At 55.3% G+C, this 19,763-nt stretch overlaps 1 protein-coding gene across 4 annotated transcripts; it reads right to left on the bottom strand.

Annotated features, from left to right (window-relative positions):
* Window positions 1-3,152: 3,152 nt before the first annotated feature.
* LOC110215297 (uncharacterized) lies at window positions 3,153-17,132 on the bottom strand. 4 transcript variants are annotated; one of them, XM_078154419.1, is made up of 10 exons: window positions 16,928-17,132; window positions 14,579-14,667; window positions 12,854-13,524; window positions 12,650-12,770; window positions 12,465-12,555; window positions 11,707-11,933; window positions 11,288-11,411; window positions 10,826-10,904; window positions 8,253-10,155; window positions 3,153-7,294 (listed from the first exon to the last, which is right to left on the bottom strand). In XM_078154419.1, the coding sequence occupies exons 6-9, from the start codon at window positions 11,745-11,747 to the stop codon at window positions 9,746-9,748; spliced, it is 654 nt and encodes a 217-aa protein (XP_078010545.1). In that variant the 5' UTR covers window positions 11,748-11,933; window positions 12,465-12,555; window positions 12,650-12,770; window positions 12,854-13,524; window positions 14,579-14,667; window positions 16,928-17,132; the 3' UTR covers window positions 3,153-7,294; window positions 8,253-9,745. The 4 variants fall into 4 exon arrangements, with proteins under 4 accessions (XP_078010545.1, XP_078010546.1, XP_078010548.1 ...); XM_078154420.1 differs by having other exon boundaries at window positions 11,707-11,937; window positions 12,854-14,667; XM_078154422.1 differs by having other exon boundaries at window positions 8,253-10,027; window positions 12,854-14,667.
* Between the last annotated feature and the right edge of the window lie 2,631 nt (window positions 17,133-19,763).

Below are 19,763 nucleotides of genomic sequence, written 5' to 3'. Positions count from 1 at the left end.
CAGACCCTCCAGTGGGCGAAGAGGGCACACTGTCTCCTTTGACACCACACAAGATCCTCCCCTGAGCCTGAAGTGACTCGTACAAGGTCTGGCATCTGCAGGAGGGGAAAAAGGCTATGGGGGAGGGGCTGGAGGGGCAGAGAGAGGGCCCTGGTATTCTCTGCTCCCAGCCCTGGCCAGCCAAGGGAAGGCCTAGGGACCCCCCAGACACTGCCTGAGAAGTGGCCTCAGGATGGGATAACCGCTCTGGCTCTTCTTTCCTTTCTGCTCCCCTTTGCTCTCCCTGCCCCCTCCCCGATTTGCAGGTCAGCCCCATTCTCCCTCGTCCTCCACCACCCCCTCTGGGGCCCTGAGGCCCCCCCCCCCCAGATTCCAGGATCTCTGTCCAGGACTTGCTCTGTCACAGGCCTGGGCAATGTCTCGACTCCAGGGTCGATAAGGGGGGAAATCCCCAGGCCTGGAAAGGCAGCCTGTTGGGGAGGTGGGCCAGCTCCCAAACACTCTCCACAGGGTCACTCCAAAACGACTGGGGGAGGGAGGTCTATGGGAAACCCTGGCGCGGGCTGGTCTTGGGCTGGAGCCCAAGGTCTGGCCGCAGGACAGGCCACAGGATGGGCACTGGGAGCCACGTGATGTGGGGTGGGGGGCCAGCAAAAAAGAGGGCTTGGGGAGTGAAAAGAGATAAAGAAAACCTGGATTTGTGTCCTCCCACCTGCACGCCTCGGATCAATCACTGCGCTCTCAGTTTTCTTATCTGTAAAATGGGGATAATAGCAGTACCTACCTGCCAGAGATGTTGTGAGGATCTGGCACATAGGAGGAGCTATATGAGTGTCAGCTAGTATTATTATTGTTCTCCTATATTAGAGCAGGGGCTGCAAAGCGATGGAGAAATGGGGCTCCCCAGAGTCTAGGTATTCCAGGGCAGAGCCTAGGGAGGGAACGGGGTGGGGAGGAGCATCGGGAGAAGCCAGACAGGACCCCCTCCCCCAGCCACCCTGGGCTCTGGGGCCAGGCTGCCAGGGGCTGAGAGCTTGGAATCTCCTCGTCTTTGCTGGTGGCCTCTGAAGCAGAGGGCCTGCAGCTGGTTCCTGCTGACAGCCCGTATGGGAGCGCCAAGAAGGCCAGGGGAAGAAACCTGCCGCCCCGTCTGGGGCTGGCCTGCCTGCCTGGACCCCTCCTCCTGCCAGCCTCCTCCAAGAGCCCTGGCCCTCCCCTCTTCTGTCTCCCAGCCAGCTCCCCAGCTGTAGAAAAAATGAGGAGGGGACGGTGTTGTGTTGGAAAGGCGAGGGATGGGACCCTGATGCTCTCCAGCTGTGTGCCACAGGGCAAGGGCCTTCCCTTCTCTGAGACTCAGTTTCCTACCCTGTAAAGTGGGGAAATTCCTGCCTGCACTATCTTAGCTCTGGGACAGACAGAGACAGAGACTGAGAGAAAGAAACAGAGAGAGACAGAGACAGAGACAGAGAGAGACTGAGAGAAACAGAAAGAGACAGAGACAGAGAGAGACTGAAGAAACAGAGAGAGACAAAGAGAGACAGAGACAGAGAGAGACAAAGAGAGACAGAGACAGAGAGAGACACAGACAGACAGAGACAGAGAGAGAGAAAGACACACAGGCGGGAGAGCCTGGGAATCTCAGAGCTGGAGGTGGCCTTGGTGGGCATCTTGACTCACTCCAGCACTAGGTGCCCTCTCTGGCCTTTGCCACCTGGCCAGTCCAGGCTTTGTTTGAAGACCTTCAGGCACCCAGAACTCACTGTCTGCTTCCTGGCTGTGTGACCTTGGGTAAGTCAACCTCTGTGAGCCTTTGGAGGTCTCCTCATTTGAAAACACTGCATGTTTTGGATAATCTCTACAAGATCTCGTAGCCTTGACATTCCCTATTCTAAGGCCCCTCCTGGCTCTAGATCTGTGGTGTCAGGTCTGACATTCTATGTCCACGAAGCCCAGGGACAAGCTGACAAGCAGAACTGGAGCCCTCCCCAGCCACAGTGCCTTGGTTTCCAATTTAAACCATCCTTGAGAACACAGAATCCAGCTGGCTTACTCTCCTGGGGATTATTGATTTTGGCATCATTCCACGACCCTGGTCTGGGGCTTGTCTTTACCGGGCCTTATTCATACCATACATACCGACATTCTGAGAGTTCGATGGCACACAGAGTCTGGTGCATCTGGTGGTGTGAATGAAGCCCCTCGGCTGTTGTCTGAGTGTGGAGACCAGATGGAATGTCCAGTCAGGGCCCGAGTGCAGCTGGAGTGCCAGGGTCTCAACCTTCTGAGGGGTTGACTGAACGTTCCCCCTCCTCCACACCTCCACCCCCCCCTTTTTAGAGGAAATGTGTTGATTTTATTTTTAAATGTATTTATGTCTTTATATTTTATGTATGTGTGTGTGTTTATGTAGTTATATGCTATTTATTTCTATTGTAAAAATTGAATTTATCGCCACCCATTTTTCAGGGGAGAAGGGAATCCGTGCTCCAAACGGGCGCCTTGTCCTCGCTGACTCCTGGGTCTGGGCTGGGGTTGAGGGTGTGGGGGGCATTGTGGGAAAGAGTTCTGGCTGTAGCCCTCCCTGGCTGAGTGACCCTGAGCATGTTAGAGTCCGCAAGCATTCAGTAAGTGCCTCCTGTGTTCTGGGCACTGTGCCACATTCTAGGGAATACAGAAAAAGGCGAAAAAATGGTTCCCCATCCTGAGTGAACTCACTGTCTAATGAGGTTGACGACTTCGTACAAAGGAGACGTTCACAGCATAAATTGGACACGGTCCGAGGGAAGGCTCTAGCTTTGGGGGGGGCAGTGAAGAAGGGGTCCTGGAGAAGGTGGGATTTTAGCTGGATGTGAAGGAAGCCAGGAGGTGGAGATGAGGAAGGAGGGCATTCCTGGCAGGGGGCACAGCCGGAGAAAATGCCTGGAGTCTGGAGATGGAGCACCTTATATGGAGAATTCAGGGAAGTCTCTCCCTCCCTCCCAATTCTTTGTTAATTAGGCTAAGTATCCTCTTTCCTCCTGGCTCAGACCTCCTGTGTCCAGCAGCTTAGCCAGGTTTGGGGGGTAGGGGTGTCTTTCTTAGGATACTATCAAGAATTCCAAAGTCATCTACTCTAATCCCCTCATTTAACAGATGAAGAAACTGAGGCCCAGTTAGTCAACAAGCATTTATTAAGCACCTACTATATGTAAGGTCCCATGCTAAGGGATAGGAATACCAAAACAAAATTTTACAAAGGTAAAAACAACCCCTGGGCTGGGGGGGAGGGTGTCAGCAAAGTGAGATGGATTCTGGGGAAAGGGTGAGGGACAGTCCAAAGGGAGGGCCCCCTTCTCCAGGCTTCCTTCCTCCGCTGGGCTCCAGGGACCCTCCCTGCTCCCCTCACAATAACATCTGGCCTGCCTTGGACCCTGCCTTCAGGGAACACAGGAGGCCCCGCCGAGGAAGGGGCAGGGCTCAGGCCTCAGCATCCCCTTTAATTAACTCCTTCCCCCAGGCCAGGCAGCCTGGAGCCCCCTTGGAGCCCCCCAGAGCACCAGTTGGTGGGACAGGAATTGTTCATTTCAAAGGCTCTTCACACCTGGTGGGGGCTGCCATCCTGAGCGGTGTCTGACTCTCTCTCCTGAGGGCTAACAGCAAGCAGGGAGAGGGCCTGGGGGACCCCAGGAATCATCTGCCCTTCACAGGGGGCCCAGTCATTTGACCCCAGACTTAGTGCCCCCTTCAGCCCCTGCCTTCTTCCTTTGTTGTCTGCAAACAGGCCCAGGGTCCCCTAATTCGTCCTGATTCTTCAAGTATGTTTGTCGATGGGTAAGGATGGGAAAGACAGAGAGCCTGGCTTCTGATTCTAACTTGGAGGCAAGTCCTGGCTGTCACTCAGTTTCCTCTTCTGAAGCATAAGAGGGTTGGATTGGACTGTGTCCATCTTCTGGCCCTGCAGTTTTCTTTGCTTTGTAAAACAATATCATCTCTGTTTCCTGAGGGCTGGCTGCCCTGGCCGGGATTCTGCTTTCAAATCAAGCAAAATCTGTCGATACATCTGGCAGATCTGAAAAGGAACGTGTGCCTCCGTGCCCGACGTCCCCCACCTCTCTGAGGAGGGCTGGGTACATCTAAGCATCCGTCTGCTGGATTTGGGACTGGAGACCGACCCTCGTTCTTAAATTAAAATTAAACTAAAATTCAAATTAAACCCAACCCAAACCAAAAAAGTCCCTTGACTCTCCCATCCCATGGACCTCGTATCCCGCCCCATCTGCTGCTGAGGCATCAGTCTGGTTCTGGAAGCTCAAGAAGGACCTCCGGGAGGGGAGGAGGCCCTGGGAGCTGAAGGAGGGTGGGCCCGGGAAGGGAGGCCAGCACGTTTCCGAGCATCCAGGTCCAGAGCCACAGGGAGCATCGGGAGCCCCCACCCCCTTGTCTGAGGTGATTTTTTAAGGACGAGAGAAACTAGGATTTAGGACTCTCTGAGGTAAGAGTTGCAGGGGCCCAGACTGGTAATAAATTAGCTTAGATTATCCTTCAAAGATCACCCCTAGAAATGAAGGGAGGGGGACACCTGACAGAGGAAGGGGCATTTTCCTCATTTTTACCAATGGGGTAACTGAGGAAATAAAATTACATTCTAAGGGCCCTTCTGCTGAGACATTCACGGTTCCAAGGTCCCTTCCAGTTTTAATTTTCAGGATTCTAACAAATGTCAGGGTTCTGACATTGAAGGTTATGAGGCAATCCCTGTTCTGACATTTGAGGTTCTAAGGTCATTCCCAGCTCTGACTTTCAGGCTCTAAGGACCTCCCTGTTCTGACATTCAAGGTTCTAAGGTGACCCTTGTTCTGACTTTCAGGTTCTAAGGACCCTCCTGCTCTGACATTCAGAGTTTTAAGGCGACCCCTGTTCTGACATTCAAGGTTCTAAGATCATTCCCAGCTCTGACTTTTGGGTTCTAAAGTTGTTCCCAGCTCTGACTTTCAGATTCTAAGGACCCTCCTGCTCTGACATTCAAGGTTCTAAGGTAACCCCTATTTTGACACTCAAGGTTCTAAGGTCATTCCCAGCTCTGACTTTCGGGTTCTAAGGGCCCTCCTACTCTGACATTCAAGGTTCTAAGGTCCTTCCCATATCTAATATTCAGTGTTCTACGTCCTTCCTAGCTCTGGCATTCAATGGACCTATGGAGGGGCGGGATGGGGAGAATCGCTTCTCTGCCCCAGTCCCTGACTGTTTCATGCCCTAGACAGGAGTTGAAAACTTGACAGTTGGGACCATCTCTCCACGTGCTCACTCTGGAGTGGGCAGTCAGGCGCCGGCCAGCATTTCTCGGGGGTGCCCAGTTCAGGGGCCCTGAACTCTGGGATGGTTCTGCCTCTGCCAATCCAGTGACTCACGTTAGGACCTGAATGCTGGCGCCTAGAGTCTGACGTAGCCCGGGAAGTGTCACGCAGACAGGGCAAATGAGAAGAGCCTGATCACCTGCATTCTCTGTCAGTCCTGGCTGGTGTCTTCCAGGAAATGTGACTGGCAGGTCAGGTTAGCCCCCAAGCCCCACTGCCTCAGTTTCCCCATCTGCCAAAATGGGGGAAATGCCCCTTTCTGTGCCAAGTGTCCCCCAGCCTGGGCCTTGGCAGCTGTTACCTCAAGGCAGGCCCAATCCTATGCAACCGTGGAGGCTTTGGCCTGTCTCCCTATGAGACAGGGGCCAGATGCTGGAGGGAGGGAGGGAGTGCAGAAGGAGGGAGGGGTCTCTCAGGATACAATTCCTGGAAGGGCATGTTTATTTTCCCAAGATAAATGAACGGGAGGTGAATGGGCTGCCTCAGTCACCACCTCATTCCGTGCCTCAGTGAGCCTGGCAACAGTGATGAGGGATAGGTGATGGGCACAGGGTCCAGCTGGCCTCCTGCCCCTCCTCCAGCCTGAGGTGGCTGAGCTGGAGAAGAAGACAGGTTCCCACAGGCCTCGGCCTCATCTTCCTGCCAAGAAGATACCAAGGCCCAGAATGGTGGACCTCCCAGCTCTGACATCCCCTGTTCTCAGGCCCCTCCCAGCTCTGACATCCCCTGTCCTCAGGCCCCTGCCAGCCCGGCCATCCCCTGTTCTAAGCCCCCTTCCATCTCTGATATTCCCAGTTCCATGGCCTCTTCTCTAGCCCCTGAAGGTCTCCCTCCTCCCATCCCCCACTGCATAGTAGTCCTTGGGATGCCTGCAGGGTCCCTGTTTGCTGCATAGGAAATGGGCGGGGCTTGGACCAGTTCTCCACTGAGGGAGTGGGTGGGTGTGGGGTGAAGTCTTGGCCTGGGCAGAGAATTTGCGTTTCTTCAGCAAAAGGCCCCATCCTGGTCCTGCCCCGCCCTCTGCAGTTCCTCCCAGCAGGGGCTGAGGACAATGGGCTAATTAGGGGCCTGGGACACATTGTTTATGGGAAAGGTCAGCGCTCATTAACCTGGGCTGAGCCTCTAGGACGGCCTGCCGGCCTGCGGGCCTGCCCTCCCCCTCCTTGGGGAGCTCTGGGCTGGGGGAGACAGAGGCAGGCCCCAGGGAGGTACAATTCAGGTCAGATTTCCCCTGGGTTCAGGAATCTCCATCCCATTGACTTGAAGAAGGCTAGGGGTTCCCCAAAAGAGCCAGAATCAGGTCAGAGACCAATTTGGGGTTCACAGGAGTTGGGGGGAAGAAGGGCTTTGGGTCCTCTGCCCTGACAAGTCTCCATGGGGCCAAGGACACAGCCTCTTCCCCCACCCCAGCAGAGCCTCAGAGGGGCCGGAGACATGCTGTGAGGGGCAGAGATACAGAGACTGAGGGAACAGCGATCTGGAAGAACCCTGGCCCTTCCTCGGCCCCTGCCATGGATCCTTTAAGAATGGAGCAGTCATTGCCCCGTCCCTCTCCCGGGCCGGTCCACACAGCCGAACCCAGGCAGGGAGAGCCAGGAGAAGGGCCGTGGGGGGAGGCCACAGCAGCCCCAGGTGTGGCATTACAACTGAGGAAGGACCAGAAGAGGCTGGAACTTAGGACAGCAGGAGCCTCGGAAGGAGGGGCCTCAGACAGCCTCAGGATGAGAAGCGAAGCCTCAGGGGGGTCGTGATCCCGGGGAGCTGTCCTCACCAGGAGGGGGTCCCAAAGCAGCACGGGCTGCTGCAGGAGGCAGCGGGGCTTCCCTCTTCAAGGAAAGGCTGGAGGAACACTCGGGAGTGTTTGGTCAAGGCCCAGTCTGGGCCACGTGGCTCCGCTCAGACTTGGCTTCCAGCCCTGAGTCAATTTTGGCGTTCTGTGGCCCCATTCCCACTGGAGGACGCTGAAAACACATCAGAGATGGAATGTGGAATGTCAGAGCCGGGAGGGCCCTTGGAACAGGGAATGTCAGAGTTTTGAGGGAACAGAGAACCCCTCCAGGCTGCCTTTCTTACCCCCCAACCAGAGGTCTTTCCAAAGACAAGCCCCCACTCCCCACCCCTTTAACAGCCACATTGGTGGCCTACAGAGGGGTTCTGGAAGTAGGCCTCCTTCCAGTTCTGACGTTCTATGGCCCAGACTGATTATAATGGGGCCTTCATGGCTAAGAAGCCCTTTGGACAGGAGTAACCCAGGCCACTGCCTTGTTTGGGGGATGGGGAGGAGGCAGAGAATCATGTCGTTCTCTCTCCATCTCCTGGCCCCGGCAGTCTGGAGCCTCCTCTGTCGCCCTCTTGTGGTCACTCTGAATACTGCAACCTCATTGTCCATCCTCTTTCTCCTCAGCCATGGAATTCCTGCCCACACTGGAGACTATGGAATTATGAGTCAGGAAGTCTGGGGGCTCAGTGGCTTAATTTTTCTGCACCAGTTTTTGGAGTGAGATTTGGAGAAGCGATGGGGAGGCAAGAATTACCAGCGGGATCGTGATAGAATATAGAATGAATTTCAGAGGTGGGAGGGACCTTGGAACAGGGGATGTCAGGGCTGGGAGGGGCCTTAGAACAGGGGATGTCAGGGCTGGGAGGGGCCTCAGAACAGGGGATGTCAGGGCTGGGAGGGGCCTTAGAACAGGGGATGTCAGAGAGTAGAGGAGACTTAGAACAGGGGATGTCAGGGCTGGGAGGGGCCTTAGAACAGGGGATGTCAGGGCTGGGAGGGGCCTGAGAACAGAGGATGTCAGGGCTGGGAGGGGCCTGAGAACAGGGGATGTCACAGCTGGGAGGGGCCTTAGAACAGAGGATGTCAGGGCTGGGAGGGGCCTCAGAACAGGGGATGTCTGTGTGGGCATGGGTACTCACCAGAGGTCCCTGTCCTGTTTCAGGGTGCTAGTGGTGGCTCCCTACTTCCCCAGCACCCCTAGTCCCCCCTCAGCTCTTCACGTCGCTAGGTCTCAGCTTCTGGCCCACTTCCCCAGGGAGACGTTCACAGATTTCCGCAGACGCTGGGGATCCCAGGTCCTCTGAGGCCTCCTGATGATCTAACCCCTTTTGGCCTCTTGTGCTTCCTCGTGGCAAAGGGAGAACCATGGGCCAGACTATACAGTACTTGGATCCTCAGACTGGAAAAGCCGTCTTTAATGGCAACACGGAGGCGTCTAGCGGGGCGCCCCAGGGATCGGCCCTTTCTCGGCGATGCACTCTCCTCCTCATCACATTCCCGGACAGCACAAAGTTCAGAAGAAAAGGAGGTAGAAAAAGTGCATGCCGCGAGGTCAGACTTACGGAGGAGGCCGGGCCCCAGCGCGGAGGAGCGCCGGTTCACCAAAGCAGCGGCGGATTAGGACAAACGCCTTTGAAAGGCTGAGGACTGTGACTCCGGGGCCGGACCTCTCGGGCCTGCTCCCCGCCTCCCGAGTGAGGCTGCGGGCTCAGCGTGTGGGCCGCGGCCCCCGCGGGGATGTCTGGCTGTGGACGCCGACCCGAGGGTCTTGTTTGTCTTTCTTTCTCAATGGGAGAGGGGAGACAGGGGTGGGAATGAGAAAAAACAAATGCTTGTTACTGGAGAAGTTTAATAGAGATAAACGTTTATAGGACCGTAGATTTAGTGCCGGAAGGGCCATGAGAGCCCAAGCCCTTCGTTTTATAGATGAGAAAATTAAGGCCGAGAGAAATGACTCGTCCAAGGTGTCAGAGCGGGGCCAGAAGGTGAATCGAGGTCCTTTGGTTCCATCTCTCCTCTTAGGACAAGGTCACAAGATGTAGGACGCATGGCTAGAGGAAGATCTGGGGGTCTCGGTGGACTGCCTTCCCGGTGTGATGTGGCAGCCACAGAAGGCAATGGGGCCTTTGGCTGAATTAGCAGAGGACTCAGGCTCCACCGGAGGGGTATGGGGATCCCAGGGGCCTCTCTCCTGGTCAGACCACAGCAGAAGGCTGCGCTCAGAGCTGGACAGCACGGTTTAAGAAGGACATCAGTCAGCTGGAGGGCCTCTAAAGGAGGGTGACCAGGACAGGGAAGGGCCTGAAAAGGGAGGGTCGAAGGAGCCAAGGCCGTGGAATCTGGAGAAACCTCAGGGAGCCAGGAGAGCCATCTTCAGGTATTTGAAAGGGCTAACCGTGGGAAAGAGGGATTAGCTTTGTCCCCGAAGGCAGAACCAGGACCCCTGGGTGGGTGGGAGGGTCGGGGGAGGGGGAGTTGCAAAGATACAGATTTTGACCTGAGGCCTGGAAAAATTTCCTAAGTATGAGAACCATCCCCAAACAGAAAGAGCTGCCTGAGAAGGTGGTGAGCTCCCCGTCACTGGGGGTCTTCAAACAGATGAGGGATGTCCACTTGTTGACACGACGCGTAGTTAGGTGTGGACTGGACTCGGGGGACGCTGAGGTCTTTTCCCGCCTTGATGTTCTGAAGGCCCGACCTTCTGGTCGTCACAGTCTCTGTCAGAGGGTTCTCTACCTGGTGTTTCTGGGCTGCTCAGGCTAAGGACAGGACTGGGGCCTGCCCTCCCATGAATCTCCCCAGGCTGAAGCCTAGGCCCTCCGGAAGCCTGCTTTGATGGGCAGGTGGGCCCTTCCTCGGCCCCGCCCCAGTGGTCCCTCTGAGAGTGGGCCTGACCAGGCCAGGCTGGGGGATGCTGGGGGAAGACACAGGGTTGTGGATTCTCACTCCTACTTCCCAAAGCTCGGGGACCCAGGAGCCGCTCTGGAAGTGACCCTGGCCTCCGTCCAGTAACTCCCCTTCTCTGGGCCTCAGTCCCCTCATCTGAAAATGACACTGTGTCAGTCCCTTTCCATTCCGGATGCGTTTAGAGCTTACTACCAATGTATGTTTTCTTTCCAAGCCGTCCTGAGGAAGCCTCACCCCCATTTTATAAAGCAGCAAACTGAGGGTCCCAGAGGTGAAGTGGTTTGGGACCCAAACCAGGGTGCTGGTGACCTGACCTTTCTTTCTGACCTGACAATTCCTCTTTCTCTCTCTCTCTCTCCCTCTCTCTCTCTCTCTCTCCTCCCTCTTCCCTTTCCCTCTGTCCTCTCTCTCTGTCTCCTCTCTTCTCTCCTCTCCTCTCCTCCTCTCTCTCTCTCTCTCTCTCTCTCTCTCTCTCTCTCTCTCTCTCTCTCTCTCTCCTCTCTCCTCCCTCTTTCCTTTCCCTCCCTCTGTCCTCTCTCTCTGTCTCCTCTCTTCTCTCCTCTCCTCTCCTCTCCTCTCTTTCTCTCTCTCTGTCTCTGTCTCTCTCTCTGTCTCTCTCTCTCTCTCCTCTCTCCTCCCTCTTCCCTTTCCCTCTGTCCTCTCTCTCTGTCTCCTCTCTTCTCTCCTCTCCTCTCCTCTCTTTCTCTCTCTCTGTCTCTGTCTCTGTCTCTCTCTCTGTCTCTCTCTCTCTCTCTCTCTCTCTCTCTCTCTCAGTAGGGGAGCCCCCACCCTTGTACTATCTTACCTGCGCTTCCATCCACATTGTATTCCTGGCCCACAGCAGAAGACTCTGGGCCCTTGCAGCCACCGGGCATGGATGCCAGCTGTGTTGGGGGTGGGGAGAAAGCAGTGGGAGCTTTAGGACCCCCTTGCACTTAGCCAAGCAGTGAGCAGAGTGTGCCCTGGATTCTAGTGCTGGCTTTCAGATAGATTAAACTGTGTGACTGTGGGGAAACCTTCCAGACCTCCCTGAATCTCAGCATTTCCACTTGTGAAATGGGACCACCCAGGTCTGGTTTTGTGGGAATCCTGTCATAGGATGGAAGCCCAGGAAGGGCATTTTAGAACCACCGGGTCCAACCCACCCATCTTACAGATAGGGAAACAGAGTCTAGAAGGGAAAGGCTTTGTCCCTCTGCAGCACTGCCTCACTATGGCTGTGGCCCCTAGTGAGCTTGGCCTTCTTTCTTTCCCCCCCGAGGCCTACCCTGTTCCTCTGCAGCTCCTGCAGGGCCTCTTGCAGGATTTCAGCTTGCTGAATCACATCCCCGAGGCGGCAGCGGGCAGCCTCAAGCAGGGCCCCGACGAACTTCAGCCCAAGTCCAGGACTCCTGGGAGAGAGGAGATGGTCACTTTCGCACCTCCTGGATGACAGAGCTGGGAGTGGGGGGTGGGGGACACAGGCTTGAGCTTCTTGTGTGGCCTTGGACAGGTCCTTCCCTGTCTCTGGGTGGGTTTCTTCCACTGCCCCTCGGATCAGAGCGAGTCAGGGCTGACCTTTCCTTGGCTACCCCTCTCCCGCCTGCACTAGTGTTCTGCCCCAGTGGAATGCTCAGGGAAGCTTAAGCCCCACAGAGCAGTGTGTGGGGGGCTCATGTCCATGGGGGCCTGGGTCCTGGGGCTTACCCGGGCCTGGGGGCTTCCACACCGGCTGGAGTCTCAGGCATCAGCTGCTGCTATCTCCCACTTGTGCCAGAATCTGCCTGGGCTACTCCGTGCTTGGTGTTCGTAGCTCCCATAACTCTGAACTGCCCAGGGCCTCCATCCTGAACAGAGACGTCTGGCTTCTCCTTTCCTGCTCTGTGTGTGCCCCCAGCTACCCACTCCTCCCTGTTCTTCAAAATCTTGCCATCCTGGCTTCCCAGTGGGAAGGGGATAATAGTGATAGGAGCTGAAGTCATCCATGCAATCCTCACAACAGTGAGGCACCTACTACTATTCTCTCCATTTTACAGATGGGGAAACTGAGGCAGACCAAGGTCAAGTGACATGTAGCCAGAAAGTGTCTGAGGCCAGATTCGAACTGAGGTCTTTCGGACTCCAGGTCCAAAGCTCTCTCCACCGTATCACTCATTGGTCTCATGATTGGAAGGCCCACCCCTGGGTTTCTCCTCTGTCTTCACTGCCCACTCCACTCCTGAGTCTGTGGGATTCTTCCTTCTCATCCCCTATATGGAGTCCTGGGGTTGGGGGTTTAAATGTGGCTCATCCTGGAAGATCCCTCTTCCCCGGGGAGATATGAGGGGTTTGGGAGGGACGGGAGAGTGGGGAGGAGGCCCCTCAGGAGCTGGGAGCCCCAGCTCTGCCTTGGGGGTCAAGGCCTAAAAGTATCTCAGAGTGAGCTTCCCTGCTTAGGGCCCTAGGGATAGGAGGGAGGGTCTTACCTTCATCCTTTCTGGTTTCTTGCTCCATTTCCAGGGCTTGGGGTCCCCTGGGGTCTCCTGCTCTTTTTTAAGCCCCTGTCTGTGGCTAAGGCTAGAAAAGCACAGGACACTAGAAAGCTGCTCAGAAGTCTCCATTCCCTTCCCAGGGCAGTCCCAGCCCCTTCCCCACCCTTCTCCTGTCTCACCTGGGCTGTTGTTTCTGGGAGCCAGGAGATGGGTATTCCAGTGGGCAGGATGGGAGGAGAGATCCAGGGTTGCAGGGAGATGCTGGGAGCCTACCCAGAAACAGCTTGGGGTCCTGGGGTCCTGAAGAGAAAGGAACAGGGTAGAGAGAATTGGATCAGGCACCCCGTTCCCTCCCAGGCCTGGGGCAGGAGCACCCACCTTACCTGCCAAAGGCCTGGACAGCTGCCTCAGGGCTGGGGCCTCCCAGGCTGGACCATCAGGCCGGACGTTCAGGGATGGCTCTGGGGCCCAGTGGACCCTTCTGTTGTGGGGAGAAGCGCGAAGACAGGGCCGAGGATTCCTGCTCCCAGTGTGGAGGCCGGCTGCCTCAAGGCCCCCACTCTGGCTTCTCGCCTGCCCAACTCCAGAATCTCTTTTGTGTCTCCGCTTCTCAGGGAAGGGGCCCCCCAAGTGGGGCAGAGATCTAGGCCCTGCAGCGCCTGGTGCAGGTGGGCCCGACCTGGGGCTGGGGTCCTCCGGGAGTGAGGAACACTCCTCCTTGGGGGGCTGCTGGCAGCCCCAGGAGCTGAGCGGCTGGGGAGTGGAGCCCTGGCTCAGCCGGGAGATGTGGCCCCCCCCAGGGACTCAGGGCTTCTGGCACGGGCCCCCTCCTCCTGCTCCTTAGGCAGCACAGCCTCCACCATGGCCTCTTGGAAGCAAGCGGCAAAGTCCTCCGTACAGATGGAGTCCGAGCTGCAGGGGCTGAGCTCTCCTCGCCCAGGGGACACTGAGCCCAGGAGCTGGGTTAGCCTCCAGACATATTCTTCTTGGCGGCAGGACGGCCCGGGACCCCCTGGGTGGGGCATCCTTGGCACTGCCAGGCAGGGCGGCTGGGCTGGGGGAGGGCAGTGGGGGGGTGTCACCCTATGGTGTTGGGGGCACAGGGGACGTGTGTGCAGTGGGTGGGGGACTCTTTCCCCTGTCAGTTTGACCCAGCTCCCTGGGAAGCAACTTCTCAGCTTTGGGAAGACCCCATGGCAGGAGAACGGGGCCTGTGTCTAAAAAGCAGCTCAGCGTCTTTCTCCTGTCTCCACCAGCTACACTGTAGAACTCTCCATCACCCCCAACTTACTGTCTTCTCCCATTACATTGTAAGCTTCATGAGGGCAGGGATTGGCTTTGTTTTTCTGTGTGCTTAGCACAGTGCCTAGAACTTAGCAGAGGCTTAGTGAATGTTAAATGACTGTGCTGGAATGCCTGTTCTTGGCTGTTACTGGCAGCCTCACAGACCACAAGGCACCAGGATTCCTGGGTTCACATTCCTGTGGGCCAGGTCCAGCCCTCAAAGTGCCTATCTTCTAAGGCCCCTCCCAGCTCTGACATCCCCTGTTCTAAGGCCCCTCCCAGCTCTGACATTTCCTGTTCTAAGGCCCTCCCTTCCCAGCTCAGATATCCAGTGTTCTGAGGTCCCAAAGTCCATAGGATCCCCACAGGTGTTCTAACCCTTATGGTCAGTACCACATACTAGAACCTTAGAGCCACAGGATCTTAGATCACAGAATGTCAGAGTCATAAGACAGCAAAAACCACAAACATTTATGAAGCACCTGTTGTGGGCATTGTGCTAGGCTCTGTTCCAATGGGATGTGGTTTCTGCACCTCAAGAAGTCTAGAAGGTGATAAGGCCACAGACTCTTGGAGTCCAAGTATGGCATCTCAGCCTCACAGACTAGAGACTCTCTGAATTCTGGTCTTTGAGGTGAGAAGGGATTTCAGAGACCACTGAGTCCCCCTCCCCCTCCCCTGGAGGAGCCTTCCCCAGCCTTCCCAGCCAGCGATCACCCCGCCTCTGGATGGTGCTTGGACACTGGGATGCTGCCTGGAATGTGGGGGTAGAGCCCAGGGGGACACAGATGGCCTGCTGGAATGTGGGACACAGAGCCTCTTACCTGGCTTCTGTCTGGCGGGGGGGGTCAGGAGGGACCAGGAGAGAACTCACTCCAGTCTCCCAGCTCCCTCGAACCCTCAGCTTGGAAATCTGTGGAAAGAGGACCCAGGCAGAGGGTGGAGGCTGGGACCCAGGCAGGGACCCCAATTCCCCGGGGACCCCCATGTGGGGATCAAGTGGTCTCTTGAGGGAAGAGACCTAAGTGTAAAGGAGGAAGAGAAGGGATCAAGGATTTATTAAGCTCCTACTATGTGTACTTTACAAATATCATTCATTTGATCCTCACAACAATCCTGGGAGACAGGTGCTATTATTATCCCCGTTTCATAGATGAGGCCTTTCTCAGGCTCCTCCCAGCCCTGACATCCCCTGTTCTAAGACCCCTCCCAGCTCTGACATCCACTGTTCTAGGACTCCTCCCAGCTCTGACATCCACTGTTCTAAGACTCCTCCCAGCCCTGACATCCCCTGTTCTAAGACCCCTCCCAGCTCTGACATCCACTGTTCTAAGGCCCTTCCCAACTCAGCTTCCCTATGGTTCTATGGCCATGTGAATTGGATTTAAGTGAGGCAGGGCTGTGCAAAGTCACCAGCCTCACTTTCTCTTCTGGAGCCATCTGGGTGCAGTGGCCAGATATGGATCAGGATGACTGGAGATGGCCCAGGATGCACTGGGGGACCTTGGCCTTTTCAAGCTAAGGTCCTTAACAGGTCTCCACCATCAACAGGTTTGACTAATGGCATGGCATCACCTTCCTGCTTCTCTTTGAGAACAAAGGATGAACAGCAACCTCTGTGAGCAGTGAAGGAGCTGCCCATGGGGGACCAAGTTTGGCAATGTGTCTTTCTTTCTTTCCTTCTTCTTTCCCCTTCTCCTTCATCAGGGTTAAGTGACTTGCCCAGGGTCACACAGCTAGGGAGGATCGTGTGTCTGAGGCCGGATTTGAACTCAGGTCCTCCTGACTCTAGGGCCAGTGCTCTATCCACTGTGCCACCTAGTTGCCCCACTTTCTTTGTTCTCACTTCACATAGGGTATCCCCTCACCAGCGGGTGGTCTGCCCAAAGGGAATGTAAATTTTAATTTCTGAAAATTTTCCTTTTTTCTTCTTTTGTTTTTTTCTGTTAAAGACCGCCAGCCTTAACTCCAAATCACTCTGGTCCCAGACCAAGCCCTACTTGGGGCCCTGATTGGCTCAAAATAAATGTAAATAACAATTGTTTCTGGTTTTGCCGGTCCCAGATCTGTTTTTTTTTTAAAGAGGCCATTCTTTGCCTTATTTTTTAAGTCTTAATCACCGAATGGGCGCTGTCTCAGTCTAAGTGAGACTTGTTAAAGACCTTAGCTTGAAAAGGCCAAGGTCCGCACTGCATCCTGGGTCAACTCCAGTTGTCCTGACCTATATTTGGCCACTGCACCCAGATGGCTCCGGAGGAGAAAGTGAGGCTGGTGACTTTGCACAGCCCTGCCTCACTGAAATCCAGTTCACTTGCATGTCATGGCATCACCTCCCTGACGTCATGGTCCTCTTCCAGAACGAAGGACAGATAGCAGCTGTGGCCGTGTGTATGAATGACTGCATTTGGCACTAAGAGTCTGGGGTGTTGTGTGCCCCAGTATCAGGGGCTTGTCCCTGGGACCTCCTAGTGTCAAGCTCAACCTTCCCCTCTGAGGTGGGATCCCCTATGGCAGGGAGATCTTACCCCGTGGATAGATTGGGGGGGGGATCTGAAAAGAAGGACACCTTTATTTTCACTAATCTTTGGCTGGCTGTATTTTGTTTTATGCATTTGAAAGCATTACTCTGAGAAGTGCCCATTGGCTTCACCAGCCTTAACCAGAGGGGTTAAGATCTCAGGGTTTCTTCTGTACTACTGCCCTCAAGCCCTTTCCCAGCCAGTAGATGGGCCCTGTGGTAAAAAGGAGGGGCTGCCTCGGGAAGCACACAGTGGGTCCTCAGGGTGGGTGTAGGCACAGTCTGATAGCAGCCAGCGGGCTTGACCTGCCTCAGTGCTCTTCTGGCCAGTGGCCAGGGTCAGGGAACTCCATGGCCGATATGGGATGTATCCTTGGATTCCCTTTCTGTGTGGATGAGGCTCAGCTCGGGCCCCAGGACATAGCCAGGACCATGACCAGCCCCACAGACCCTGGTCAAAAGTAGGTCACAAGGCCACATTGCCGGTCAAAGATCTTCACACACAGAAGGTCAGAGCCGGGAGGGCCTTAGGGTCCATACAGCCAAGGCTCTGGGCCATCCCTCCTTGCATCTGCCAGCCCAAAGGAGGGCCTGGACCCTCAGACTTTTGGGGCTCACGCCCAGGCCCCACCCTGACCCTGCAGTGTGAGCTTACCGGCACCCCTCCCGAACGTTGTCTGCCCCCCGGAGCCCGGGCTGCACATGCTCTCTCCCTTGGGCCCGCGTCGTCTCGTCTCCTAGCAACCTCAGAACGCTGAGGAAGCTCACCGAAGGTTTCCCGGCAACCACGGACCCAAGCTCCGGGAGGGCTGGGCAGTGCTAGGTCGCTGACGGGTAGGCTGGGGAGGGCCCTGCAGGGAGGAGTGTCCTCCTTCCCTCCCTCCCTCCCTCCCTCCCCACGCCCCTCCCCCTTTCCCTCTGGGGTTTCACGGGAAGGCTTGCTGGCTCCAATCTCTGCAATAATCCATGCTAAACTAGTTCGAAATTGTACAGATAATCCCGGAGGATTCAGGTTCTAGGGATTTTTTTGCGCTTAGTCTAAAGCCTATGATTGATTGACTGATCGGGACTTACATCTTATCCCTTACTTTTAAGTGGGATGGGGTGACAATTCAACTCAATCAACACCCCACCCTTATCTCGGGGAGGCTTCTGCTCCTCCTGGAGGAGGGTTACCTCCTCTGGGGAAAGGCGGGGCTTTAATTTCGCCTGCCACTGACCTGAGATTTGGAAAAGCGACTTTAGGGTATCCGCAGCTTGGCCAGATTTCAACTCCTCCGAACCCCTGCCCCTCCCAGGACAAACTCCTCCCGCGTAATCTCATCATGGGGTTACTAACTCAGTCTCGACTTCGTCTTCCTCAGCCCCCTCTCCCCGTGACTGGAGGGCCGGGGGGCAGAACCCCAAACTCCTCGAAAAGCCTTCCTTTATCGAGGGCAGAATCGGCATTTCCAACACTCTCCACTCTGCCTCCGCGGCCTCCCTGGCTTTCATCTCCACGGAACAGGATGCCCCCCCTGGGAACCCCAGATGATGTCACACGCCCCGCCCCCTTCCCCGCTCTTGCCAGTCTCCTGTTCCGTGTTCTACGTTGCCTTCCCCCATTAGATTGTGGGCTCCTTGAGGGCAGGCACTGTCCTTTTTGCCTCTTTTTGTATCCCTAGAGCTGAACACTGCCTGGCAATTAGTGGGCACTTCAGGAATGTTTATTGAATTGAACTCAACAGGCTTTTTAGCTACCTCATGGGAGCAGGGGGAGGGAGACTAGGGCGAAGAGAGGGATACCCGGCGTGCTGGACTGGCGTAGCAGGCAGAAAAGAAAGAAGTGCACCTCTGTGTCCCCTGGGCTCCAACATTCTATGTCTTCCAGTCTTTCCTAGTTAGAGGTCAAGCTTCTTGAGGGAAGGGACTGCTTAAATCTCGGTAGTCCCTGTGCCAAGTACATAATCCTAATAAATGTTCTGTGAATTCTGTCATTTTATGCTCTAGCTCAGCTCTGACATCCCCTGTTCTAAGTTCCTTCCCAGCCTGGATATTCTCAGGCTCTCAGATGACTGTTCAGTCTATCAAGGCTTCTTTCCTCCTATTTTGCTGATAGCCCGACATGACGAGTATTTGTCTGTTCACCCTTTTCTGCAGTCTGCCCCTCCAAAGGGGGAGCTGAAAAAGCCCAGTGCCTCCTCCCCACCCTGCCCCAAAGTCCATTCCTCAAATCTTGTCAGTGACACCCTCAGTTTTTGCCGACAAACTTTCAATTTTCATTGTGAGAATTATTCACAATCTGAATTTGTCTTCAAAAGGTTCGGAGCTTCTACCCCCCCCCCCACCCCGGTCCTCTCTGGGCTGGCCCAGAATCACATCTGCATTTCTCTGTAAGTCCTGGCAGGGGCTTCAAGGGTAGCTCTGAGCTTTCCCAGGCTTGGACTCCGGGACTAGCCCACTCCTTTTTCCTGTTAGGTTCGCCCTTAACAAAACATTTTCTGCCATTCCCCACCCAAAGGCCATCCTTAGTCATGAGTCTAATTACCCTTAATTAGCCCTACCCAGTCTTTCCACTGTCTCTGGAGCGGCTTGGAGGTACGTCATCTGGCGGCCTACGTCTGCTTCCTCCCCCACCCCAAGGCTTGTTTCGGGGACCTATGCTGAGAGGGGGGACCTGGGATTTCCAGGGGACAGGGAACATGGGAGGGGGGAGAATACCTCACCAGAGGTAAGTAGGTGCCTTTTCTGCCAGTATTATTTCAGAGGAGGGGTTCTTAAGCTGGGACCCATGAACTAGAACAGTTAAAAAGTGACACTTTTATTTTCATTAACCTCTGAAATCCTTCAATTACTTAGACATGCTGCTGAGAAGGGGTCCGTAGGCGTCACCAGGCTACCAAAGGGGTCTGTGACCCCAGAAAAGTTGGGGAGCCCTCCCTCCTTGGAGAGTCACCTCGAGCACAGGAGGTTATCCAGGATCACTCGGACAGTCTGTTACAGGAAGGCCATCCCAACTCTTCTGTGCTCTTGTCTCGAGATAATAATACCTGGGAAATGCTAGGTGAATGGAATCTATCATTCTCCTGGCATTCACTCTCATCTTTCTTGGGGAAGCATCCCTGGGAAAGCACCAGACAACCCCCTGATTCAAACATTGTCTTGTTCCAGGCACTAGGGGTCCAGGATGAAGGGTCCTGCTCTCCAGAAGGTCCCCTCTACTGGGGGGATGAAATGGACATCTAGATGGGGAAGGGGACAGCAGGGAAGTAAGGTTTGGACCCTGGCTGTATACACTCTGTGACCCTGGGGAAATCACCTAACTTCTCTCTAGACCTCAGTCTCCTCATCTATAACTTGAAAGAAGTCCACCCCTCAACTCCTCCAAGATGCTGGCCCAGGTACCACCTTCTGCGGGAAGCTTTTCCTGATCCCCTTCCCTCTCCTGCCCTGAGCTAGTGCTCTCCCAACCAAGCTACCTTGTATTTAATTGTGTGCATGTTACATACGTG

The sequence above is a fragment of the Phascolarctos cinereus genome, unplaced genomic scaffold (assembly GCF_003287225.1).
Source record: "Phascolarctos cinereus isolate Bilbo 61053 unplaced genomic scaffold, phaCin_HiC Scaffold_4;HRSCAF=312, whole genome shotgun sequence".
Classification (NCBI taxonomy): domain Eukaryota; kingdom Metazoa; phylum Chordata; class Mammalia; order Diprotodontia; family Phascolarctidae; genus Phascolarctos; species Phascolarctos cinereus.
This window is presented reverse-complemented; position numbering and strand designations above follow the sequence as displayed.